We start from the raw sequence: 25519 nt of genomic DNA, 5'->3' as shown, positions 1-25519 counted from the left end.
GGTTAAATTGATTTGTTGGCTCAGTTGGGCCATCTGTAGGTCACTGCAACACACTGCATTCCGTCATTAAGTGAGGATGCTATGACAGTTTTAGGTCCAAATGATGGCGTTCGTGTTCATTGAATCATGAATTAGTGAAAGGTCATACAGTAAATTTTAGAGTTATTGGTTGTCCTTGGACTTATATTCAGAGTCAGTGATTAAACTAATGGTTTGTTATTTTGTGTGATCGAGAATTGTGGTCAATTTATGGGAATAATAGCTTATGATAAGAGGAAATGACTGCTGTGTGTGCATTTGTGCTTGTGCTGAAGAGGCTTTTTTTGCTTTTAATATTGGCGATAGAACAGGGGACAGTGATTGGGTCAGTTACTGGCAGGGTTTATGGGCCAGGTAACTGCCCTCTGGAATCCAAACACGTGGTTATTGGTCAGGATATAAATTGTGAAGATTCCTTCACCTCACTATAGCGCTGTTTTCTGCACAACAAGAACAATCTGGGAATCACAGAAGGCTGCTCAGGTAAGGAACAAAGGCTTTGTATTTTTTTTTTTACTCTTATATCATTTACATTTAATTCTCTTCTGATTTGCTTGTTTTTGCTAGCATTAAGTTTTTGCATTATCTGTTTAGTTTACTGCTCTACATGTATATGTAATGTATTAAGAGCCTCTCTCCCAATTATGATAGAAATTTTAATGACCCTTATATTTTTTAAATATTAAAAAAAAACTTTAAATATTTTATAGAACCTTTTAGGGGGTTCTATCATGGGATGTTTTTATTTTTTTATTTAATAAAATATTATAAACATACCTTCTTACTAAAAAAAATATTAAACATGAAAGCGTAATGTGATAATTTAACACATTTCTCCTTATATATAACCTTTTTGGCATAAAGTGTTCTTTAAAATTTAGTCAAGAACCCTATAGGGTTCTATAGAACCCCATTTAACCTTTTTTTGGAGATATTATTAGCTAATAAGATTGTACTATAGTTCTATAAAGTACTTAATTCAATGTTTTTGTTTATTTAATATTGTATTATTGTTTATAATAAGCAATATGTATTGCATTATTAATATGTATATCAACTAATTCTATATTAATACAACTATTAATGACTGATTTTTATTTATATTTAATATTATATAATGATTATTATTTATAATAAGCAATATGTCATATCAGTATTTATAAATTATATTATATTTTCATAATATCGTTTAATAATATCATTATTTGTTTGTTTATTGCCTTTCACCCAAAATTTTTAATTCTGTTATCATTTACTCACCCTCAAGTTGTTCCAAACCTGTGTGAATTTCTTTCTTCTGTTGAACACAAAGGAAGATAATTTGAAGAATGTCAGTAACCTGATTGTTATGGGGCACCATTGACTTCCATGGTATGGAAAAAAAATACTATGGAAGTCAATGGTGCCCAACAACTGTTTGTAAGGGTGAGGAAATGATGACAGAATTTCCTTGACTCATGATGATGAGGTTTTTGAGACTCCTCTGTTTTACAGATACAATGAAGATGACGTTCTGCATGTCTCTCGGTCTGTTGCTGCTGTGTGTCTGGTGGAGTGACACTCAGCCTGTTCACACTGACACTGTCAGAGAGGTGAAGGAACTTGTGTTCTGATTTCTCAAGTAGAGTCATTTAGTCCTAAACATGAGAAATGGCTCATTGGTGAGTTTTGTTTGAACTGCTGCTTGTGTGGGTGCTGTTAGATGATAGAGCTCCTCAGAGCGATGACTGCGGGGAATGAGCAGGAAGGACAGGACACAGAGCTGATGGACTCTCCTGAGGTTCTCTGGCCTAATACTGAAGATTTGGACAAGAGAGACCTTCCACGTCTAGGAGTATCAATACATAGAGCCTTACCATCAAGAGTCCACAGCAGGTAATCAAACAACCACTGATCTGCTGTTCTCATAAACATTACACAAGTGTGGGGTTTTTATACATTTTATATGAATATAAACGTGGCAAGTGGTGTTTAACACATATCATACAGTCTTTGGCTTGTCTTTTCTTTTGTTCAGTAAGTCCGTAGATGCATCTCGATACCGTTTGTCCTCCCCAGCTAAGTGGATGTCCGGCCTCCAAGGTTGAAGAATAGTTTGGAGGAATTCATCTGTCTCAAAAATGCTTGAAAAGCTATCAGGTTTACACTCGAATCTCATCTGCATACATGCTCTCTGTGAACTCATTGTAAGACGAGAAATAAAAGGAGCTGCAAAATGTACAAATGTGAACTCTATATTTCGATTTTTAAAGATGAGAAGAACATTATGGACTCTGGACAAAGAATGGAGGCTTTTTAGTATTTTATTTTTGCATTTATTTAGAGTTATATGTTTTAAAACACACAGCTGTGGTCTCCTCTATGGTATTGGCTCTGATTCCAAATATTCCAGCATTAAAAGCTGAAGGTATGTAGAAAAAAGTTCCCAGATATTTGACATGTTAGTGGTTTACAACTGTTTTGCGCATTTGTTTGTAACGGTATCCTGTATGATTGTTGTACTGTATTATATATGTGTGTGCGGGTCCATAAAAGCCCTGTCCCTCAGTTCAGTATGTCATGAATGGCTCAAACACAGTATTTCCAGAAGCAGTCTGCATTGCCACCTCTCTTCCTGAACTGTCTCCTGCTTCCCCACAGTCCGCTGGGAGGGATGAGGCGATACGCTTTTTCTGACAGAAACTAAGGAGAAAGATGTTGGTCACATATTTGCATGTAAATGTAATAAGATAATGCACATGAACACAGCATTATTTACAAGCGGAGAGACTGTTATTTCCTTTACCTCTCTTAGAGCCTCTTTGGGAATCTGTCCAGACAGTTTGGTACCTGTGAAAGGAACAGGATGAGCATTTGTTTTGTAACATTGAAAGATAGCTTTTGTGATGAAACGTCTGTGTGAGATGAGAGAGTCTCACTCTCTCTGCTGAGCAGTGGGGGATATCCCACGACGGCTGCCCTCTGCAGGAGATCATTGAGATCAGAGACGGTGAAATCATCTGGGCTGATGACTCCGGCTAACTCCACTGAATCTACAAGAGCGATCAGACACAGCAGATTTCATCAGCTACAGCAATTTTGCATGTATTGATATATAGCACCAGCATCACAAAAGTAATGTTTTCTTTTTGGGTCACACATAGAAGGTGCCTTAAAGTACTACTTGCATCAAAAAAAATAGTTGGGTACATGTACTTATTGTGTTCATGATGTGTTGCGAAGCACTTTTGCTGCCTTTGAGGTGGGATACAGGTACGGTTAGGGACAGGTTTGGTGGTATATGTAGGTTTAAGTGGTAGTGAAAGGACCAACAGTGTAATGATAGAGCAGTTTACAAAAATTAGTTACAGCTGTGATTGGATGCAGGTATTTAAAAAAGAAAAAAGAAGCACAGTGTAAAACAGGTATCTACACAATAAGTACCCTACTTTGAATCAAATGATTAATATACATAATATATATATAAATATAAGCTATAAACTATATATATATATATACATACACATATAATATAAAGTAAGACCCTAATCTGAGTTGCTGTGCTTTATATCAGTGCATTGTTTCCAACAAAAAAAATTAGACTATTCTGAGAATGCCATACAGCGTAAAAAAACAATCTTAACTGCATTAAATAAAATTTAACTAAACATAATAAAATCATACATAGATTATTAAATAGGTAATTTAAAAAGCATATATATATACACATATATATATTGTTATTGATGTCAAATTCCACACATCCAATTATTTTGATGTATTTTTTTTATTTTTGATGTATTTTTGATGCATTATTTTGATGTATTTTGCCATAAATGCCATCTGATATAAGCTTACGGTGCCAAATATACACACACACATGTATATATATATATATATTTATAGAGAGAGAGTCTTTAACATCCATAAATATATAGAGGGGAAAATATGCCCATCTGAAACGTTGTGTGTGAATGCACTCACCAAGGCCGCTGTAAGTCCTGTCAGCTGTGTCTGTAACGGGATGTGCTAGCAGACGACTGCAGGACAGCAGGAGGACAGAGCAGGACAGAAGCAGGTTACAGATCATCTCCGCAGCAGGATAAGGTCCTCCAAGGTCAGCCTTTGGTGGATGGAGTGGATGGATGGTCTCTTATCTTATATACTCCACTCTTATCATAATGAATGCAATGTTTTTATTGATTGTCTTATTTTAAAATTTGGATCCTGTTGAGTTAATATGTTAATATGCAGCAGATCCACAGTGACTTTATCACCTTTGAATCTCATTGGCCTGTTTTACTGAATTTGTAAATTGGGGAACACAGGTGCGCAAATGTCCGTCTATGACCGGGATGATTTTATGAATATGTCAGCTGTCTTATTTAGCCCATGAATCTAGTCCTTTCACATTGAAAAAGATGAAAATATAACTCTTAAAATTCACAATGAAGGTTGGTGAACTGATGCATAGGAAAAAACGATTTTATTGGGGATTCAGGCAGCCACACTGATGCTAATGACATTGTCAATCAATGAAGGTAATAGAAAATGAAGCTCAGCAGCAGGGATATAAACTCCAGACTACCCATCTGCCGAGGAGAGGATGACATTTGTTTATCACCCACTGGCAACATCTTATTAGTGACACACATTTGACATTTACAAAGCGTGGAGTATAATCAGACAGAGCAGACTGTTGAAATAAAGAGCCATTTTAAAAGGATGGATGTCACTCACAGTCTGGCTACACTTGTTGATCTTCATTGCCTTTGATTGTGAGATTGATCTTATGAGGAATTTGTTTGAATGAATTTGCTCTCAACATTAAACACAATGCAATAACTTTTCATCTGCACAATACACATGATATACTGGAGAAGAAAAAATTATTGCTTAGTATATTTGTCGTTTTCTATGAATAAATATCGAAACATTCCTAAATCAATATACACTTACTAGAAGCTAAATGACGATATTAAGATATAGTCATGTTTTCTGGAAAAAAGAAAAATCAAAACTAGATAAATGTTTTACCCCCTGAAGTTTTTTCTTGTTTTAAGCATAAAACTCACTTAATTTGTATCATTTTCTTCAGTAAACAAGACATAATACCATAAGCAATGTTCTTCTCAAGTAGCCTAAACGCAGCTTGATTTATTAATGTTAAATTTATAGTGGAAAACAAGACAAAAATAAGAAAATAAACAGTGTGGAGAAGATAAACCACAAGGATTGTCTTGAATATTGTGCCTACATTTTGCAATATATAATATAGTAATACAATGCACAAAACATCATTATATCTTGTTTATGTTTGCTGAACAGCACATGTGTCAAAAGGAAGAGACGAGGAAAGGTTTTCTTTCAAGAATCCATGAATTTCAAGACTCAAACGTCAGTAGAGGGCACAATATCCTGTAACACTTTGTAATAGAGGAAAATAAGCATTTATCATTATATTAAGTTAGCTTTAACTTTCTGTGCCGTTTGTAAAATCAATACATATTTCAGATCTAAGTATATTTAAAAAGGTGAATAGGGCATCACAGTTTTAGTTTTTTTTTATATATATATATATATATATATATATATATATATATATTTTTATTCTTATTTTATTTTTTATTATTTGATGTGATTGGATGAACTAGTGTGATGTAATGGAGGGAGGGAGCGTGCAGAAGTTTGTCCGCGCTGGCTTCCCATCCCTGTGCTTCATGCCATTGTCTCGTTGTCAAAAACAGTCTGTCTGGTCGGAAACTTAGCTGGGTAATTATAGTTCAGGCTTATTTCAGAAACTGACAAATCTAGTATGAGCTTTTGAGAAATGAGACTTTTTCGAGTAGCCCTAATATGCAACAAGTAGTTGAACATAAAAAAGAGCGTTTGTAGAGAAGTGAAGAGCGCAGAGCAGGTAAGAGAAGAGAAGAGACTGTGTTTGGTGTCTGTTGTGAATCATGTTTTCGGTGTTTGATGTTTGTGTGATGAATCATTGAGGTGAAAAACGTGAGGAATGTGAACGTCGGTCTTCCCCACTCTGTCCTCATTCATTTCACTTCTACCGGTTTGTTGTCTTTTTCTCTCTCTCTATTTGTAGTTTCGCTTTGTTTAGTTTCAGGGCGCTTTTGCATTAGTACTGCTGTCGCGTGCTGCTTTGTCCTTTTTATATTTTCTGTCAATATGTAGCAAAACACAGTCGATACTGTTATCTTTTGGCCCTAAATTTGATCCAGCTTTTAATCAGTCATCGTGTTTTAGACTGTATAGACTCTTAAACGATTTACATTTAGTTTGCATGTATTTACTTTGGCTATTTCTTAAGAAAATACCTTTTTATATTATTGTACAGGTGATTGAATGAAAAGGCTTATTTTACTTTCATTCTTAATGTTATTTTATTGATGATTTCTTAAGGCAATAAATGTATTATTTAAAAAAATAAATCACAAATATTTTTCTTAAGGCAACTACCTATTCTGGTTATTTATAGGTGCTGACATGTGCTTTCTTAAGAGAAAGTCTTGTTGATTAATAGTATTTGTATTTAATGTATTATTATTTATAATAGTATACTTGAATCTATTTTTCTTTACATGGGAATGTTGATAAAATATTTAACTTGTTCTGTAACGTGAATATTTTATCAGCTTTTTTCGTTTTATTCCGTTTTCGAATTATGATTCAGATGCATGTCTCATAAGTAATAGTATTTAATGAGCCAGTGGTAAACTATCTGTTGGGACACTCACAGTGACCAAATAAACTAGTTTGGCCCTGTCAGTTGAGCACTAACCAAAGTCTGTCTTTCATAAGAATAGGTGTTGCTGAATGGCATGAGTTGTTGAGCAGTGCCAGCAGTCATGGCCGAGCTGGAGGTGGATCAGTCCAACCTGCCCAGAATCCAGGAGGGTAAGACCTGCCTGACATGCACATGTTGCTTGTGGTTATGACTCTGTGTGTGCACATTGCAGACCGTTTCATTTAAGAAGAGTTGTGCTTTTCCTGTATGATACACATCATGTGTATACTTGATGTGTGCGTCACATCCTTCTGTGGTCTTGATTGTTGATTCCCGCTCTGATTTTCAGATGTCTCATTCTGCTGTCATATTCAAAGTACTGCATGCTCTATACTGATAAGTCTGAGATCTGATAAACATTCCAGACATCTGCTGTATATCTGGGAAGCAAAAAAAGCTACTGCATGCTCTATACTGATAAGTCTGAGATCTGATAAACATTCCAGACATCTGCTGTATATCTGGGAAGCAAAAAAAGCTGTCTGTCTTCCACTGGTGAAAGAACGTTTCCACATGGCCCTGTTTGCTCAAGTGTTATCTCTTAGGTAAAAATCCTGTATTTTGAGATTGACCTACTGCTTCTTTTGAAGGGGGAAATGTTTATGATGATTTTCCTTTCCGTTCCCATTCTGTACACAATGCTTTTATTGTTTTGCTTTGTTTTTTTTACGCTTAAACAAGCACTGGCTGTTGAACAAAGACCCTATTAGACCACCATACCCCCTGTGTCACCCAATTAACTAATGTCTAGGCTTTTGTAGATATGTACAGTACTTACTTTGCCATGTGTCTTTCCCATTGGGTTTATATCCTTTTTTACATGGCCTGTGAGCAACTATGTTTTCATTTCCTCAGTTTGTTTTCAGTATAGTTCCCCATAACATTGTGTAATACATATATCGTGTGAGTTCTCTTTGTCTTCACTCTTCTGTTATGAGTTCCTGTGGATGTGTTTTAGCTCTGGTTGTTCTCTTGACCTAGTCTTGGGAATGTTGTCTCTATAACCCAGTTCCCTTGAGAAAAAGCAGCCTCTTTCCTCTCTGCACTTTAACCCCTTTGCATCCCTCACTCCCTGCTTTCAATGACCTTTGTCCTATTTATGCTGTGAAACCTCTGCCCAGTGGTACACTTTATACCACCGTTCAAATGTTTGGGGTCAGTAAGAATTAATTTTCTTAAATAAATTAATACTTTTATTTAGCAAGGACACATTAAACTGAAAATAGCTTTGCCGTCACAGGAACAAATGACATTTTATTTCACAATATTAATGTTTTTACTGTGTTTTTGATCAAATAAACACATGGACTGATCCATCTCAGACTTCCTGTCTCAGCTCACTAGTCTGTCATGCTCTTTTTTGTTTTGTTTCGTCCCAGTGTTAGTTTGTCTGTAACTGATGGCGGCTCTATCTTATCTTTTAAGGTGGTTTAGGAATTTACACACTTGTGTCAAAAATCTTGTTTTTAAAGTATTCATATATGCTTTCAAACATACATTTGTCTTTGTAATATGATCATGTTTCTTTTTTGGCTCTGCTTCTGCAAAACTAGTTAGACAACTTTATGTCCACACCCTCTTGCCTGCCAATCCACCCAGCGCCCCAATCTGACACCCGAACGCTGAGGTCAGAACCGGGCCTGCAGGCTCAAATCCCTCCTCCTGAAATGAGGAGTGTATGCAGAGCAGGTTAGCAGGTGCTAAGCTGACGAGAAGAAGACTTTCTAAGTGGAGTTTAACACAGGTGTACAGCTTCTCCTTCCTCTACTGGATAAAAATGGATGATCCTTTCAGCGTGTGAATCTGTAAGTGTTTTTTATTTTGTTGACTGCGTTGATTCTTGAGAGACACAAGCCTAAGAAGTCTTGCTGTTGTTAGTGGGCCTGTAGATAAAGACGAGCAGAAATCCCCAGCATTGCCTAATCTGTAGGTTGATCAATCTTATCAGTTTAGGTGTAGTTTGAAGGACGAGCAGTGTTTAGAGAGTAGACCAATACGTTTTCCTGAGCAAACCTTATCAACGTACTAAATCCTACTGTCAGTAGTTCATTCTGTTGTCCTTGTGATATCAGGATTGTTTTGACTGAAGGAATCAGACCAGATGTTTTTAATAATTGGCTGTAGGTGTATGTACTTGGCTAGCATAAGCTTCACATATCTTTTGCTGTCTTATGCTTCCTGAGAACAGTAGCTATGATTACATCCAGCCTAATAATTTAATATTCTGTAGTATATTTAATATTCTAGACTGATAGACCAATCATTTCCCAATATATTTAATGTACCTCAGTCTGAAAACTAGATGGAGATTGATCCAAATGGAATCGATTGACATAGAATCTTACATAATTTGTGAAATGTGAGAATAATTACTGTATACTGTTCAAAAGTTTGGGTAACATTTTTTTTACTGTTTTTGAAAGAAGTCTCTTGTGCTCACCAAGGCTGAATTTAATTGATAAAAAATACGGTAAAACGGTAATATTGTGGACTTTTTTTCAGGACTGTTTGTTGAATGGATTTTACTGACTTGTGAACAGTAGTGTACAGCTTAAAAGCTAGTTATCATCAAATATAAAAAATATGCTTGCTTTTCATTAGTAAACTTATCAACATGAAAATGCTTATTTGCATCATTTTATATATTAAAAAGAAAAAACTCCAGTTATGTACTTGGGGGTCATGCTAATATCTAGGTCTTAATGTGACTTAACTGCTTACTTTTAAGCTTCTCACTGTAACATAAATGCCATATCACGCATTTTGTTCTCAATAAATGAAATGCAGAGACTGTAGACATTTTCATTGTATTTCAGTGAATTCAAAATCAGATTGGAAGGATTGATTCAGATGCAGACATCGATACAGATTCTGATGCCTTATTCTTTGCACTGCCTTTACACACAAACACATACAGTGTATATATATATGGATCCACAAATATTTTTGCAGTGTAATTCTCTTGATGTTTCTAGTCATGTTCCAGTTCTATTCATGCCCTGTCCCCAGGCAGAAAGTATATTGGCTGCTGGACAAAACAAACCAGCTACTGAGTCTACAGAACCACTGGATGTCTCAAAAGAGGACAACGAAACTGACCATTGTGTTCTTGTCCTTTTCTGCTGCCTCTCCGACGTTAACACCACCAATCTCACTATCCTTCTGCTCAGCTTAATGTCTTTTTTCTGCTGCTGGCACATCTGGAAACCATTCCTTCTGTGTGCAGGCGTATGTGTGTGTGCGCTCTGAGTGGATGGATGTGTGAGGGCATTGTTGGGAGGTGCTTGTGTGACCTGATATGGGTTATCGCAATATGCAGCAGGTGGGCTCAAGCAGGAAATACATTTGTCTTTGGATACCCAAACGGTTGCATTTAAACTTAGGATACCCCACAGTAGGATTATTTTTCTCTGCTCACATTTTTAGGCGGTCGCTAGTTTCGGTAGGTTTCACCCCACCAGACAGGATGGCTGGGCCTCACAGCTATACATAGATTTCCACCAGCTGCTCAGGTCAGAGGTTGTGCTGAAGTCAGGATGTCTCCATTAGGATATTATGTTCATGCTACTCTAATTCAACATAATTGAAGATTCAGCTACCCTGAAGAAAAATCAGATGTAGTGTCATTTATGTGTTTCAGGTTTTTGAGTGTGAATCCAGCAGTTGCGCTGATGAGGCGACTCTTGATTTAGTAAAACGCTCTTTTTTGTTTTTTCTTTCTTTTTACTGCTCTCATGGTCTGTAATGTTCTCCGCTCTGACCGCAGGTCCAGCTCTAGCGCTATAGCCTCAGACTCCAGCTGTTGTGTCAATTACAGACTGTATGTTCCCCTCAGAAACTCTCTGCGGCTCTGCCGCCTTGTATATCCCTGAATTTGAGGTTGCTTTTGACTAAATTTGTATTTTGCTTACATGGTTTGTGGATATCCTGAGGGGCGGCACACACAGCGGGGTTGAAGTTTTTTTGCCATGAGCATATTTATGAGAGCCGTGTATGTGTTTGTTTGGTAACAACAATGACACTGCGTTAATCTACACTACTCAACATTCACCACAACATGTAGCACAAGCCATGTAGAATTTTCTGTAACTCCTTGAGGAATTCTGCAATGTCATGTCAGTAAATGCAGAACACTGTACTGAGCATTTTTAGTTTCACTGTATAGAGTGGGCATCCCAAGGGATAAGAAAATGGCAATGCACAAAATAAATCAATGTTATTAATCAGGCAAATCATCAAAATTATTAAAAATTAAAGGGATTTGAGTCGTCAACCTAGTGTTTATTTAACTTTTTCCAAAAGATCTCTTATGCTCAGCTTTCACATACGGTATATATTTTTTATGTAATTGTAGTTTGTTTATCAGCTTGAAAGACACTCAAGAGCTGTACTTTTCAGTTCACATGAACATTTGTTAAATTTAGAGTTTACTGTCTGGCACTCAATGCTTTTGCTTCTTGTGAATTATTTTTTTTTTTAAAGGAAAGTTCCAGGTTCTATCGACAGCATCAAAATCCTGCTGATTACCACAGAAAATAATGCATGCCCAGATCTACATCACCTAGAACAGTAGTCCTACCGATAAAAGAGCTATTCAGACCATTTTCAAGCTCAAATAATGAAAAAACTGAGCTCAATCTTCATATTTCTGCTTTTAAACCTCTGAAATGCTTTGCCCAATAGAAATTACTTTGGTTTTGCAAACTGAGAGAAATTATTTTCAACACAATTCCTTTTAACTTTTTTTCCTAAAGCAGCGAGAGCCTCCCTGTGATGTCAGTTATTTTAACACATGGTTTAAAATGACATGTGACACTTACAGGACCAAAACCACAAGTGTAATTTTGTTTTTAACTTTCCAGGGTCAGTTTTTGTCATGGAGACTGTTATTATGGCTTTATGAAATATGAGTGTCTCATTTTTAAACTTGGTGTATAAAGAATTTAAGACTTTTTTTTTTAATGGATAACTTTTTTTATATATGTTTTGAAATATGAGGCTTCACAAAAATAGGGCTATGAACACTTTTTAATGAAGCTTTGAATTAGTTTACTAAAAGTGACCACTAAAGACATTAAAAATAACACTGCATAGTCTCTGAACACATTTCCAAGTCTGTCACATTTTCTTTTAATTTGTGTTAAAAATGCAAAAGATACTATACTTTTAAAATCTAAGAAATAAAGTTCAGCACTCAGCATCTCTCATAGCCTGATGTTAGTTCATGTTTCTGCAGTTGTATTGAGTGTTGTTTCTCGTCTGCAGTGTGCCAGTGTTTTGCTGTACTGGAAGATGGAGCTCTAGCTCATAACCTGCAGGAACAGGAAAGTAAGACCCGTTCTCTTATTTCGTCCGCCACACCTAAAGGATTTTAAAGCAAGCTTATTTTCTCAGTCTTCACATTCATCCATCTTTTGTAAACTTCTAAAGAGGGCTGGTATTCACACACCTCGAAATGCAAGGGCGTAGCTGTAAATAAGATCTCTCATGTGAGTCAATCTACCTGTTTAATTAAAATATCCTGCTTGGTCAGACAAGACAGAGTTCAGTTTTAGATTGCTCTCTATACAGCCGTTTACAGAGATAGACTAAAATATTAGTGCAATTACCCATCACTAAATGGCATGTAAAAACAAAACAATCTGCTATTGGTTGCTTTACATGTAAATGGGAAAGTCTCTCTATGTGCATATTTATTGAAACACTCGCATATGTCAGATGTTTAGAAATCATTTTCAAAGTTTAAATATCCTGATATACAATACTGTTCAAAAGTTTGGGTCGGTAAGATTTTTAAAAGTCTAAGTCACCAAGGATGCATTTATTTGATCAAAAATACAGTAAAAACTAATGTTGTAAATATCAAAAATGTGGAAAAACTAATGTTGTAAATATGAAAAAAAAAACATATTTTGAAATACATCTAAAATGGTATTTATTCCTATGATGGCAAAGCTGAATTTTCAGCATCATTACTCCTGTCTTCAATGTCACATGATCCTTCAGAAATCATTTTAATATGCTGCTTTGGTGCTCAAGAAAATGTTTCTTATTGTTGTCAATTTTGAAAACAGTTGTTCTGCTTAATATTTTTTTGGGAACTTAAAGAACAGAAATTATTTGAAATAGAATTTTTTTTAAAACATCATAAACGTCTTTGCTGTCGCTTTTGATTATTTCTTTTATATAGCAAGGATGCATTACATTAAAGTACTTATCCCAAACTTTTGAACTGTAGTGTATCTTCCGCATGCTTTTCTGTAACCTTATTTGCATGCTGTCTCCAACAGTTGAGCAGTATTACAACTCAAATGTGCAGAGGAGTCAGCTGGTGCAGAGGGACATCAGAGTAGCCAAGAGACTCCAGGATGAGGAGGAGCAGACAGCTCAGATGCTTCAGCAACAGGCCACTCGCCAGCTGTAAGATTACACACACACACACACTGTCAGAGAACACTATCAGATAGGACACTGTGTGTATTCAAGGTTATATACTGTATATGAGCAGTTCAGCTGATAGCATGTCCAAAGTCCACCACTGTCCCATAGTGTGACAACCTCTGTGCTTCCTTTCTTACATTAAGGAAACAGACATGTTTTTTCAGTTGTTTATTGTCATTATTTCATTATTTTGTTTTTTTCTCTTAGGGAGGAACGGGATTCGGAATACGCACAAATGATTCAGGAGGAGATCCAGCGGCGTGCGGAGGAGGCTCTAAGAAGGGAGGTGGAGGACGAGGTGTGTAACACACTTCAGGCTCAGTAAACTTCACTCCTTCTGTTTTTCATTTACACCTCTGAACTGCTTTGTCTGAGGCATCAAATGGATCAATAGTTAATGAGTCACTGTGGGACGCCAGTAAGCTGATTTATTCAGCTAGTCTCATGTGGAGTGTAAGTGCTGGCAAAGACCACACAGGAATGAACATCAAGCTGCTATAAAGCAAAAGTCACACTCAAAACTGTGCATTAATCAAATCCAGATGCATTGAACTTCAGCCCACCTTAAATAACCCCCTCAGGGACATAAAAAGAGGTCTTCTCATTCAGTGAGTCGTGGGCAAAAAAGCTGAGTGTGGAAATGTTCTCCAGAAATAAAAGGAAACCTCTATGGATTTGCAGCTTTTCTTGGTGAGGGTCCATAAATGTTGTTTCAGTTTTTTGTGTTGAAGGTGGCGTGGCATAGTGGTTAAAAAGCTTGCAGGTTCAGACCCGGCAGGTGTCCTTGTAATATTGGACTAATAGTTGTTTACCATCAGCTAAATCTAAAACCTCAAAGTTAATAGAAATATTAAATCTAAGTTATCTCACAGAATGTTTATCTGATTTACAGGAAGGAACTTAAAATAGAATTGGGGCAACAGATTGTAAATTAAAATACACCGTTTATAAGGTGTAGCTAAAAGACTGAAACAGAGTATGTTAAAATGAGACGAGTGTGAAAAATATTTAAGTCATATCTTATATTTCACCTCCTGTCTTGAGCATGTACAACTAAACCAGTGGTACTCAACCAGGGGTGACTTAAAAATAATTTTCATTTTATTATTAATATGTTAAGTATTTACGTTTATTATTAATTTATTCAAATAATCAAACTCAATTAAAATGCAAAAAAAAAAGAATCATGTAAACTAGTCCTATAATAACTTTTGTTCTTTTTGTAAGATAACAGTTCTTAAAATTTCTGGAATCACAAAATGAGTCATGGATAATAAATGTATTATACTGTATCCATGCTCCCAGTTTCTGTAAATATAAAGTCTGAAAACAAGCAGCTTTGTCATAATTACAGCAGAAATATCAGGCATATTGTAGCCTATAAAGGAATATTGTGTTGGACAACGGGGGCCTTTAAGTCAAAAAGGTTAAGAACCATGGCAATAAACATCTAAAATGTCTGTCTTAACCACATTCATTCACTGTAATTGTGCTTAAAATCAGAATGGTTTTCACCTTTTCAGTTCAATTAATTACATAAAATGTGCTGTAAATAAAAATAAGAGCTGCACATTTAAACCCTCCTAAATCCATTTCCCCCCTAGACCTCCAGCATAAGTGCATTACTACTTTTTGTTTTGCACAAATTCATAGATGAGAGAAATTGTTCTAGTTTAAATCATGGTTAAATCATAAATAGAGTTAAATGTCTGTGAGAAATTTAAACATGTAGCAACAAGGGCCTCTGAATCTGCCTGGAAAAAAATGATTAGCTTGTTCAGCTTTTATTTTCTCTCTCGAATTATGGTGCAGTGAACCTTGATTAAGGAGTCTTTTGTTCAGAGTTGTTTGAAGACATACAGCATGTGGGGTTTACTGTGGAAATCAAAGCATAAGTGTTTTTGGGAGTATCTTGGGAGTTGGAGAGTCCTGTGTGATTGAGGTGGAAAAGCTGGAACTTGTTGGCTCAGCAGGTAGAAAAACTGAGTCAGAGAACACTGGCATATCAAGCAATTAGATCCTGACCACCTACTATCATTTAGAGGTGATCTCAGTGATGTGGATTCCAGATAAATCAACGTGCCTGTGAGGCCTTTTAAAAAACAGTCCATTCATTTTACTAATTCTCAACAATAATTATGGACATTTAAGATTTTTTATGACTAGTGAACATGATCTCTGTTCCTGCAGGTATTTTCAGACTCATGAATCATGTCTTGGCCTACCAGCTGCACATTTTAGTCTTGTTTTGCAGTAAATATATCTAAACATCCTTAAAACAAAATAAACTTAAAAATTAATTAAAAGTAATCATTTTCAGAGAATAGATCTTGAATTCAAATTTAAGTTGTTTACCCCATTTGTATTTTTAGTATAGTTCTTTTTTTTTTTTTTTTTTTTTTTTTTTAGGATAAACCTCTGTAAATTTTATACTTGAAGCAAGGAAAAACTTTCCAGATATATTATCTGAAAATACATTACACAGTTTTGCTTTTATATATATATATATGTTACTGAAAAAGCAACAAATGTACTGTGCAAATGTGACTTTGCAGTGTTAATTAAAAGTATGATAAAATATCATTTAATTTATACTTGCTAGTAATTTTGAATGTGTTTTCAAACCCGAGTAGCATCTTTTGCACTTATAGGCCTCCCATATTGCAGTAAATGTCATTCCCGCTGCATTAATTATCAATATTTACATCCCTGCAGCCCTGTATTAATTAAACCCTGTGAGGCACCAGGTCACATCTAAACATCATCTCCACACGCTGCTGTGGACCCTGCTGTCCTATCAGGCTTATACAGGAGCACAGAAGAGTAATGTCGAACATAATTCTCACCCAGCCATTCTAATTGTGTACACAAACAAACCACATCTGTTGGGATGATTTCTTAAGAGTCCAGTTGCCAGATAAGCTTTGAGTCAGACCCCTAGAGACAGGAGCTGGTCCCTGTGTGGGGCACAATCTCTCAGCCCAGGACAGTGGAGTTACTTCGGTTAGTGCTGTGAAGTAATAAAGGTCAGCCTTAAAGGTTAAGGACATCAGGACCTGATGACAACAGACATAGAGAGACTCCACTAAGGGAGGTTAACATGATTTAATGCTAAGGACCCCTAGAAGAATTGATTATAAAGACTCCTTAGTAAAATTATTAAAGGCAGATTTTTATTTTCATGTATACGGACCCATTTTTGATGTGTGGAATAATATTAAACATGGTATTATACAGACAGCATCTTGTTTCCAAAATTAAATGACTGGCTATTTTGTCATTGTCTAAAGGCAAAGCGCTTTAAAGTATTTTCTTGATAATATGAAGTTAATAGCAAAATTGACCTCATATCTTTCTTTTTCTTCACTATATTAGTTTTTAGTTCTTCCTATTAGAAAAATCGAGAAACATTAAAATCTCACAGTTAATATCATCAATCCAAAGCGTATTATTAAAACGCAATGTAAAATCTTTTTATTTTCTCTAAAGAAATTCCACAGGCGCCTTAGCACAACCTTGTGGTCCATTTGAGTAAAAAACCCTGACCTATACCACTTCACTCTTCACTTACTGTTCTCCCGTTTTCTCAGACAAACCTTGAAGAACTTTGTTATAAATAATCAGTCTTCTGAAGTCTTGCATTTGTTTCATTCATGTTTATGTATGTAAACAGCATTTGAATCCAAGTTCAGATTTTTAGCTCATTGTAAGTTTTATGATTGTTGAAATGAACCTGTAGTTTTGTCAATGAGACAGAACTCTGGCATCTTCTGGTCAAGTCCTGTAAATCTCTGTCACATACAGGGTATTGTCACATTTATAGCTGTTTTTGCAAGACTTTTAAGGACATGCATCTTATAGCATTGTTAGAGTATTTCAGGTAGAAATAACCAAGTGAGATGCTAGTAGTGACTTTGCTAAATTCTTACTAGCATATAAAAATGTTACTTTATTATAAAATGTGTATTCATTTGGTCTTTATTTACATGATGGTAGTCATGTGATAAGATCACATCAATGTGGTAAACATACTGTAATTGGTTCAATTTAGATCCTTTTCGATGGTACATTGTCAGTGGAAACTTCTGAGTCATTGTGGTCAGTGGTGCGATAAATTGTGGTCTCTGTTTGTCAGTTTTGTTGCAAGACGAGCGTGTGGCTGTTTGAAGATTCTGCATGGTGGGCTTTTTGCTTTTAAGAACAGGCAGGTCTTTAGGCCTTTTATACACAAGCATGGAAATTCCCCTCTGTTGACGTACACCGTCTTCACCAGTGTCAATGTTGAATACGTGGGCGGATATATTTTTGTCAGAAAACCCACACTTTGGGTTTCATCTCTGTGTCATCACTGAACGTTTTGACGCCTGTACGTTAACTTTTTTTGCACATAGCACTGGTGTTACAGAGGTTGACAGTTTTGTAGCACTGGCCACACAATTGTAGCAAAAGAATAAAACTTCTGTTACTTTATTTGAAAACGACCACAAGTAGTGCAGCAAAATACAAACCTTTACCAGAAATGTTTTCAGACAAACATTTTATTTGCCTAAATGGCAGACTGCAGGAACATAACACCTCTTGCTTAACATTAAGTTCATTTTGTTTATCTAGCCAAATATCACTATAACACAATCCAAACAACATCCATCTGTTTTGGTTGAGCACTTGACTGCTTAATTTTCCTATAAATCATTAGAGAGGTCTAAAGTTTTATTATAAAATGTTAAATGAATATGATAAAAATATGTGACGTAATTTCTTAATTTTTGTCAGGAAATCTTATGCATCCACTGAGAGAGAAAAAAACATCTCTACACCGGAGAAAAACTAGTCTCTATCTGTATCATATGAGAAGTTTTGACTGATAAAACATGACAATAAACACAACAATATATGATTTATCCAAGATTTCTAGAAAAACACAGATATTTTCATAAGAATAAAGTATATGTATAGGCTAATGCAAAGCGACATGTTCATAGTAAGGAAATTTCTTTTGAAATCCAAATAACATTGTGACTATGTCTTAATTACATTCACTGTTTAAAATATTATAAAATAATATCATTTCTGCCTCATTTTATGATATGAAGCCTCGTCAGATCACATAATAAAATGATTTCAAACACTCGATTGGCGTTATGAAGTTTGGAGTAAAAACTTGTCATTGAATGTTCTTTAGTTGGACAACATGTTTGTAAACGCTTCTCATTACAGAAAGATGTTCGGCGCTTGTTGCTTTTTCAAATTAATGCTTTTTTCCCCCACTATAATCTGCAGCCATACTTTACATGCTTTTCTGTATTTATTAAAAACTTGTTAAAAACCACAACAGATCCCATTGAACATTATTATCTGTAATAATTAATTTGTTTGTTTTTTTTGTTTGTTTTTAGGAAATTGCAAAAAGGATACAGGAAGAGGAAGAGCTTTGTGAGAGACACGGGAGCAGTTACCAAAATAAAGATGGTAGAGGTAAAATAACAAAATTCATGGTGTTATTGGAGTGTTTTTATGAAATAGGTTGGTTAGGTATACTTGAGCCGCTCTTTTGCATCAAGCAGGCTCACATTCTGTGTTCACACTTACAGTGTTTCTGTTGTGCAATAGAGCGGCGCTCTTGTATAGAATTCGAAAATGAAGTGATTCATGCATTTTATTGATTATCAGAAGTGTGAAATCTGATTTACATGACATGGGGGGGGTCACATTTACATTGACACTAAACCCGAACCCTATACAGCTCTTTAAATCCCGTGAACAGGATGTGATACACAATGTATGAAACAGACCTTATGGACGATTACTAAAATTCTTTTGTCTGTAGCACAATATATTTTTTTTTGTCTCCCTCATTTACTTTGAAAACAGTAGCTTTCCTGTAAAGTAGTAAATATGTCTATAGGAAATTTCTTTTGAAATCCAAAAAACATTGTGACTGTCTTAAAGATGCTATCAGTGATTTCAGGCCCAAAAATAAATGTTCACATTCATCTAATCTTTCCTAACAATCCGCTAGCTGCCCGCCCCATAAGCATGCCGTCCAAAAACCGTGTCTCTGTAGGCAGCCTTGGCTCTGAGATCTGCACACAAAAACAATTGGTTTCACCAACCACTCAAAACCAAAATAAACAGTGTTCCAACCAATCACCGACAGGGGGGGAGTGTTGTGAGGTTTTGCGGATCTGAAGAAGAAGCCAGCGTCTATCAACGACCGAATGTGAACATGTCTGAGTCAATCCCCAAAAGGAGGAGGAGGATTAGGGAATACCATTGTGTTTATTCAAAGACACGAATAGTGATCGGAAAGGTTTTTGAAAGGTGGAGAGAACTAAAAGAATTGAAGAATTTAAAATCGGACGCCGAGGTTGCACTGTTTCTTCTTGACAGGTGAGTAGCTGCTAATGCTGAATTTTTTGGATGTGAACTGTGAGTTCAAAAAATGAGTGAAGCTCGACTAAACTTGGCTAGCTCTAGCTAACGTAGGCGACATTATGCTGAACAGGTTTGTTAGGGATATCGCTTCAAAAACAAACAGAAGTGACGTCACCCACAATCGCTGATAGCACCTTTAATGTCTTGTCACATGCATATTCTTTTCTTTAGTCAAATGATTGTTTCCCATATATGCATTTGATTTACAGTAATGCGACACGGGTGATGTTGACACCTTAGCATCTTTTAATTTCATCCCCAAAGAGTAGTCCTAGTCCATCATTATGCAGATTATGCAAATTTGGAATATTAAATCTACTAAAATAATACACAAATAAACTTTGTTTCAACATGCAGTGTATTGTTAATGTATCCATCATACTGTATGACGCATATAGCCAGCTGCTTCGTCTGCTTTTTAAATCCCACAAGACATGACCTCATTTGGGATGATGACTATCCCTGGGTAATGATGATCAGTTCACTCATATTTGTGTCCTGTTTTTAAAGGTTCTATGGTTACTCCATAACTTTTATGTCTTGCAATAAAACCTGATTTTCTTTGATGGCCTAAACAGAGTTCGAGGAGAACGTCAAGCGTTCATGTCTTCAAGATTGATGGTGTTTCCACTTCTTTGTTTTGTGAAATAAGCCTAGTTAAAGGGTTATACACCTGTTGGTTTGGACTCATTGACTTTCATTGTATGGACACAAAATGTTGATTATTTTTTGTGTGTGTTTGACAGAAGATAGTCACACTTTCTTCTGCAAAGAAGAAATGTAAAGTAAATGATGACAGAATATTATTTTGAATTATTTCTTGAATCCAACTATTCCATTGAACTTTTATTGGCATACTAACAACACCCTGAATCACTCTGAATTCAGTGAAGCTTAATTTTCACGTCATGTAATGCATGTTTTAATGGTTCATTTGTCCTTTTTACTTCTAAACAGAGCTTCATGAGTTAACTGTTTTATTCTGCATCCACCCGATTTCTAACAATTTTCCAAATCCCCTGCTTTGTGTTTGCATGGTTGGTTTCACTAAAGAATCCAAAAGCATTCCTGCTCGTCCATACTCACCCCAGCCTGTTCACGCTCCTCACAACCGGTCTCCAACTAGAAGATGGCAGCTCTCCTCCTCGCCCACCTACTCAGACTCTGAGGAGGACCTGATTGAGTACAGTAGGCCTACAGTCATTCGGCAGGACAACAAACCCACTGTAGGGCAGAGGAAGCTGGTCAGCAGACCTTCCAGAACACGTTTAGAGCAGGACGACAGGAGCTTGACCAGCCAGAGCAGCAGCAGCAGATCTTCACACCTGTCGGGTGGATGGGGGGATGTCATCAAGCTCATAAAGAACGATATGAGCGAGCAAGGCTACCTCAGCCACAGCTCTGAGGATGATCTCTTTGAACCCGTCTATAAACTTGAGAAAATATTGCGACAGAAGCAGCAGGTCTCTGGAAAGAGGCTGAGTCGCCACAGCAGTGTGAGTGAGGATCATAGCAGAACGTGGCAGGGAGATGATTGCGGACGTAGGGAGAGTTTTAGGGAAAGACATGTTCATTTCCCGGATGAACGGAGGAGCAACCATGGAAATAGTTGTAGGACCAATGAAAATGGTTACAGTGACACTATGGAAAGAGTTCCGTGTTCAACAGGGATATTAAGGGATGATCACACACACCTCAGAGAAACTCAAGGTCTCCAGACTCAAGCTCAAGGGTTTCAACGGAACATTTCAATGAGACGTAGCTACCATGGTAACGTCAGGCGGACATCGGTGCGTGAGGGAAGCAGAACATGCAGCGTAGATGATTCTAACTTGGCTAGAGCAAGACTCTCAAATAATGCCCCCTCACTCCAGACTAGAGCACCACAGTTGATGGAGGTGGAAGTGGAGGATCGTTTGAGGGAGATGGTGAGAGTCAGAAACACACGGCAGAGAGCTCGATCATTAGCCGAGGATGAAAGGAGGATAGACAGGGACCAAAGGCATGGAGAGCGTAGAGTGAGGCGAAGTCAAAGCGAGCGCTGGCAGACCTTTGAGGAAGAAAGATCGAGCACAGAGGAGGAGATGGAGAGGGAGAGACGGATGCAGAGACACCAGTCTTCCGGAGCAGGTAACCTCTCTCTGAGCTCTGCAGTGCGGCTGAGCCTGTCCCTACATCTGCTCATTGCTTTCCAATCAATAAACAAGAGCTCCTGTGCATCCCTGCGTCCTTCTGGTGTACAATTTAGGAGTGTAGACTATTTTTTTTGTGTGATCTGCTTTTTCTCAAGCTTAACACCTCCTCCAGATCTCATCCTCATTTTTAAAAAACCTCAAAATGCTTCTATCTCTCCTACAGCAGCATCAGTTGTTTTCTCTTTTTTAGTACCTCACCGTTACATATGCCTGGATTTCTTGCATTTCTTTTTGATTTGGCTCTTACTTTGTCTCCTTTGAGGTATGTTTCCAGGGATATAATCTACCCAGTAGGATTCCTACTGTTTAATTAATAGGAAATCTACCTACTTTTAATGTTTGATGGTCTCGGCCAATCCTGTTTCAGGGAGGCCACCTTCCAGCAGAGTTTAGCTCCAGCCCTAATCAAACACACCTGAGGCTGTGTCCGAAAACTAAAACCAATGCTGCATTCCAAGGTAAGGCATCAAGGCACGTCCGAATCCAATTTAGCTTCACTTCCTGTCTCCTGAGATACCTCCATCAGATCGATTTATCTGCCTAAGTTTTTGGACGCAGCCAATGTCTTCAGGATTATCAGAAACTTCCAAAAGGTTTGTTGGAGCTTAACTCTGTAGGACAGTGGCCCTCCAGGAGCAGGAATAGACACCCCTGGTCTAGGCCCAACTGGTTGAAGGTGATGGTGGTCTGAAAACCCTATGTCTGGTCTCAACATTACCTGGTTTTTGGTTCTGCCCTTATTCCCTAACAGGATCTGCTTTTAGGAGTGGAATGGCTGCTCTTGACTTGGGAGAGCTGGAGCAAGTGCTGGAGGATGAGGAGCTGGCCCGCAGGCTTCAGGAAGAGGAGGAGAGATTGGTCGAAGAGGTGAATTCAACTAAAAGTGCAAATATACAATACAGTACAGTACAGAAGTGGCCAAAAGTGATGTCCGGAGGCGATATTTGCTTTTAATGACTGTACAAGTTTGATTAAACCATCAAATATGAGGAAAATATTTTAGACTTTTTTTCAAATGTTTTAAATAGGAGGGAAGAACAGAACACTAATTTTGTAAGACAAATACCTAAGCCAAGTTTAAACTACAGCTACCTGTTTTATTCTACTATGCAAAAAAATGCATAGAAAATGAAAAAATCTCAGGAAAACGCATACATTGGCTCATTCATATTTTGTTTGTTCTCTCTTGTTTTTGCATGTTCATAATTTGAATGACCACCTGGTTAAAAATGATGTCTGCACAATTTTGCATGTTTCGCTTACAGCATTGTTAATAATATGTGAATAAAGGCGTCAATTTCCCTAAGCCCGACACCACTTTTGTCCACTCCTGGATAGTATATACCAGTCAATCCTGCTCCTGGATCGACACTTTCCTGCCAAGTTTAGCTCCAACACACATGCCTTTTTAAGGTTTTTTGTTTAATTAGGGCTGTAGCTAAACTCTGCTGGAAGGAGGCCCTCCAGGAGCAAGATTGGACACCCCTGGTATAAACCATTGTACCCCTATTAGTCCTCAGAAATGAAGTCTTGTAATCCTATCAATGACAGTAGCAAAATTACTCAAATAAAACAATGTAAGCTGAAGTTGTTTTTTCTCTTCTCACATAGACTCAGCCTGGTTCCTCTCCTCTTAGAAGGGACTGTCCTGTTGGAGACTTCAGAGCGGCACAGGTTGCTCAAGATGAGGTGTGAAGAGGTTGAACGAAAGGGCTGCTTTCCCAACGCATGAAAAGTGGGTAATTAATTTCTCGCTTTGTGATAGGAAATTGCACGTTTCATGCAGAAACAGGAGATAAAGGCTAAACGGAGATCTCGTGAACTGGAACCTGTTGGACCTGGGCGGGAATACAGGGAGAATGACAGGAGAACAGCGTGTGACAGACAGGTAGCCACACTTTTAGAGTGATACTATCTTTTGTTATTGCTTTACCATTTACTCTTTACTAACTAAAAAAAATTCCAATCATTTGCTGAGTATGACATGACTCTTTGAAATTGGTGCTGTTAAACTAGTTAAACATGCCTTTTGACTTGCTCACATGAATTCATCATGTGATTCATCAGTATATTGGCACATGTTCTTTTAAAATGTTTATCTTTTAAGGGTGATTCACACTAACTCCATATGGAGCCAATTTAAAAAAAAAAAAAATCCAGAACCGTTTTGTGTTTGTTGGGGCAAAGTGAACCAGCATTTAGTAGACCTGTTTTTACAAAAGAATTTTTCTGTTGAACATACAGAGGCGGAGACTGGATTCCGAAGGTCTTCAATCCCCAGTTGATGACCTCATCCCTGGTCACAATTCCATGACAATGTAAGTCACTGTTTTCTCGATAAATTACAGCTTATATGTTCGTTCAAGAAATATCCCTTAACATTCTCTGGTGACGCTACAGGCAAGCGCAAGCCATCAGGAATATTGCAGAAGAGCTGGACCCCACCTTTCAAAGGAAGGATGCAGCTGAAGCAGGACAAATGAATGGTGCTTTCATTCATTCAAATAACAAAAGGTTTCTACCATAATTCTAAATTGTAACAAAACAATAATTATAAATGGTTTCATTTACAGGTCCCTGTCTAAATCAAACTTCACAAGTAGGCTTGTACAATCCCTTGGAAGAACCTGCTTTTGTGCCACCCACGAAACGACAGGGTGACAAACCGGGACAAGCAAAGCCCAAGGAGAAAAAGGAAAATTCGAAACAGAAAGACAACTGCAAGCAGCAGTGATGCTGGACAAATGAACTGCAATAATGAATTCATAACCATAAAAGATTAAAGATATGCATGCATGTCCTGACAGGCTCGGGCTTTCCAGTCTTCTGCTTTCTCTAAGACTTGTGGAATACTTTTTTAACCAACAAATCAACTTGCAAAACGGGGACACTCCATCCAGATAATGCTGCTATTACTAGTGAACATCTGTCTAGGTCTTTTTTGGTTTATCTGTTTCATTTTTGTTTAGCAGCTGGTTATAGGCTGGTGTGTCACCACAGTGGGAAAGCTCCCTCTAATAGTGCCTGGCATTAGACATGACTTCTGGGAAAACCTGAATGTTTTGATAAAGGATGTTGGCACATGGTTGAGTTAACCTCTGGAGTTTTTCTGTATTAATGTGGGCATTCTTTTAGAATCGCTTGTACCTTTTTTTTTTTTGTTCCAGAAACTACACCAGTCTAAATTTGCCCAAAGTGTTATTTCCATTTCCATTTTTCTCCCTTATGTATGAATGTCTCTTATTGTAAGAAGTTACAATTTGCAAAAACAAATCATGCATTCAGATTGTAGAAATGAAATGTTTACTAATCTTAATATTATTACTAATAATATTCAGTGGTTTACGAGACTTTTCCGGCTTGAGTTATATTCCCTCTTTGTAGTGTACATCAGCATATTCTATATATGCATAGTTTTACAAGGCTGGAGGAAATGTAACACAAAAATTTTGTTCTATTTTTGTACTGATGCTGAGTGTCACTATTATATGTTTCCAATGTATTCAGTACTGTTATGACAACAATGTTACAGTTGTTATGAATCTGTATGCCCTCTTCAATGACTATATAATGTTTCAAAAATGCTTTGTACAGAAGACAGATACAATTATAATATCAATATATTTCT

At 36.9% G+C, this 25519-nt stretch overlaps 2 protein-coding genes across 7 annotated transcripts; one reads left to right on the top strand and one right to left on the bottom strand.

The window, feature by feature from the left end:
* Window positions 1-2570: 2570 nt before the first annotated feature.
* On the bottom strand, window positions 2571-4165 carry uts2a (urotensin 2, alpha). The gene is made up of 4 exons (XM_056239706.1): window positions 4003-4165; window positions 2958-3071; window positions 2825-2868; window positions 2571-2721 (listed from the first exon to the last, which is right to left on the bottom strand). Exons 1-4 carry the CDS (start codon window positions 4106-4108, stop codon window positions 2608-2610), a joined length of 378 nt encoding a protein of 125 aa, XP_056095681.1. The 5' UTR covers window positions 4109-4165; the 3' UTR covers window positions 2571-2607.
* Window positions 4166-5708: 1543 nt separating this feature from the next.
* ccdc187 (coiled-coil domain containing 187) lies at window positions 5709-25005 on the top strand. 6 transcript variants are annotated; one of them, XM_056239700.1, is made up of 13 exons: window positions 5709-5790; window positions 6840-6930; window positions 12086-12148; window positions 13111-13240; window positions 13469-13559; window positions 18658-18736; window positions 20750-21826; window positions 22643-22758; window positions 23503-23580; window positions 23657-23779; window positions 24136-24209; window positions 24292-24377; window positions 24465-25005. In XM_056239700.1, the coding sequence occupies exons 2-13, from the start codon at window positions 6882-6884 to the stop codon at window positions 24623-24625; spliced, it is 2127 nt and encodes a 708-aa protein (XP_056095675.1). In that variant the 5' UTR covers window positions 5709-5790; window positions 6840-6881; the 3' UTR covers window positions 24626-25005. The 6 variants fall into 6 exon arrangements, with proteins under 6 accessions (XP_056095675.1, XP_056095678.1, XP_056095676.1 ...); XM_056239703.1 differs by lacking the exon at window positions 6840-6930 and having other exon boundaries at window positions 5772-5790; XM_056239701.1 differs by lacking the exon at window positions 5709-5790 and having other exon boundaries at window positions 18658-18730.
* The last annotated feature ends 514 nt before the right edge of the window (window positions 25006-25519 follow it).

The sequence above is a fragment of the Rhinichthys klamathensis genome, unplaced genomic scaffold (assembly GCF_029890125.1).
Source record: "Rhinichthys klamathensis goyatoka isolate OS25496 unplaced genomic scaffold, OSU_Roscu_1.1 h1tg000020l_1, whole genome shotgun sequence".
Taxonomy (NCBI): Eukaryota; Metazoa; Chordata; class Actinopteri; order Cypriniformes; family Leuciscidae; genus Rhinichthys; species Rhinichthys klamathensis.
Note: the sequence above shows the minus strand (reverse complement) of the source record. Positions and strands in the feature narration are given on the sequence as shown.

What these genes read in the sequence shown, in the direction of transcription:
- uts2a (XM_056239706.1), bottom strand. Translation starts at nt 4,108, where the DNA reads ATGATCTGTAACCTGCTTCTGTCCTGCTCTGTCCTCCTGCTGTCCTGC. An exon ending in CAGGACTTACAGCGGCCTTG is followed by an intron (nt 3,072 to 4,002) that starts GTGAGTGCATTC and finishes TCGCTCTTGTAG; the next exon opens with ATTCAGTGGAGTTAGCCGGA. An exon ending in CCAAAGAGGCTCTAAGAGAG is followed by an intron (nt 2,722 to 2,824) that starts GTAAAGGAAATA and finishes CTTTCTCCTTAG; the next exon opens with TTTCTGTCAGAAAAAGCGTA.
- ccdc187 (XM_056239700.1), top strand. Translation starts at nt 6,882, where the DNA reads ATGGCCGAGCTGGAGGTGGATCAGTCCAACCTGCCCAGAATCCAGGAG. An exon ending in AGGAGAGATTGGTCGAAGAG is followed by an intron (nt 22,759 to 23,502) that starts GTGAATTCAACT and finishes CTTCTCACATAG; the next exon opens with ACTCAGCCTGGTTCCTCTCC. An exon ending in GGTCACAATTCCATGACAAT is followed by an intron (nt 24,210 to 24,291) that starts GTAAGTCACTGT and finishes GTGACGCTACAG; the next exon opens with GCAAGCGCAAGCCATCAGGA.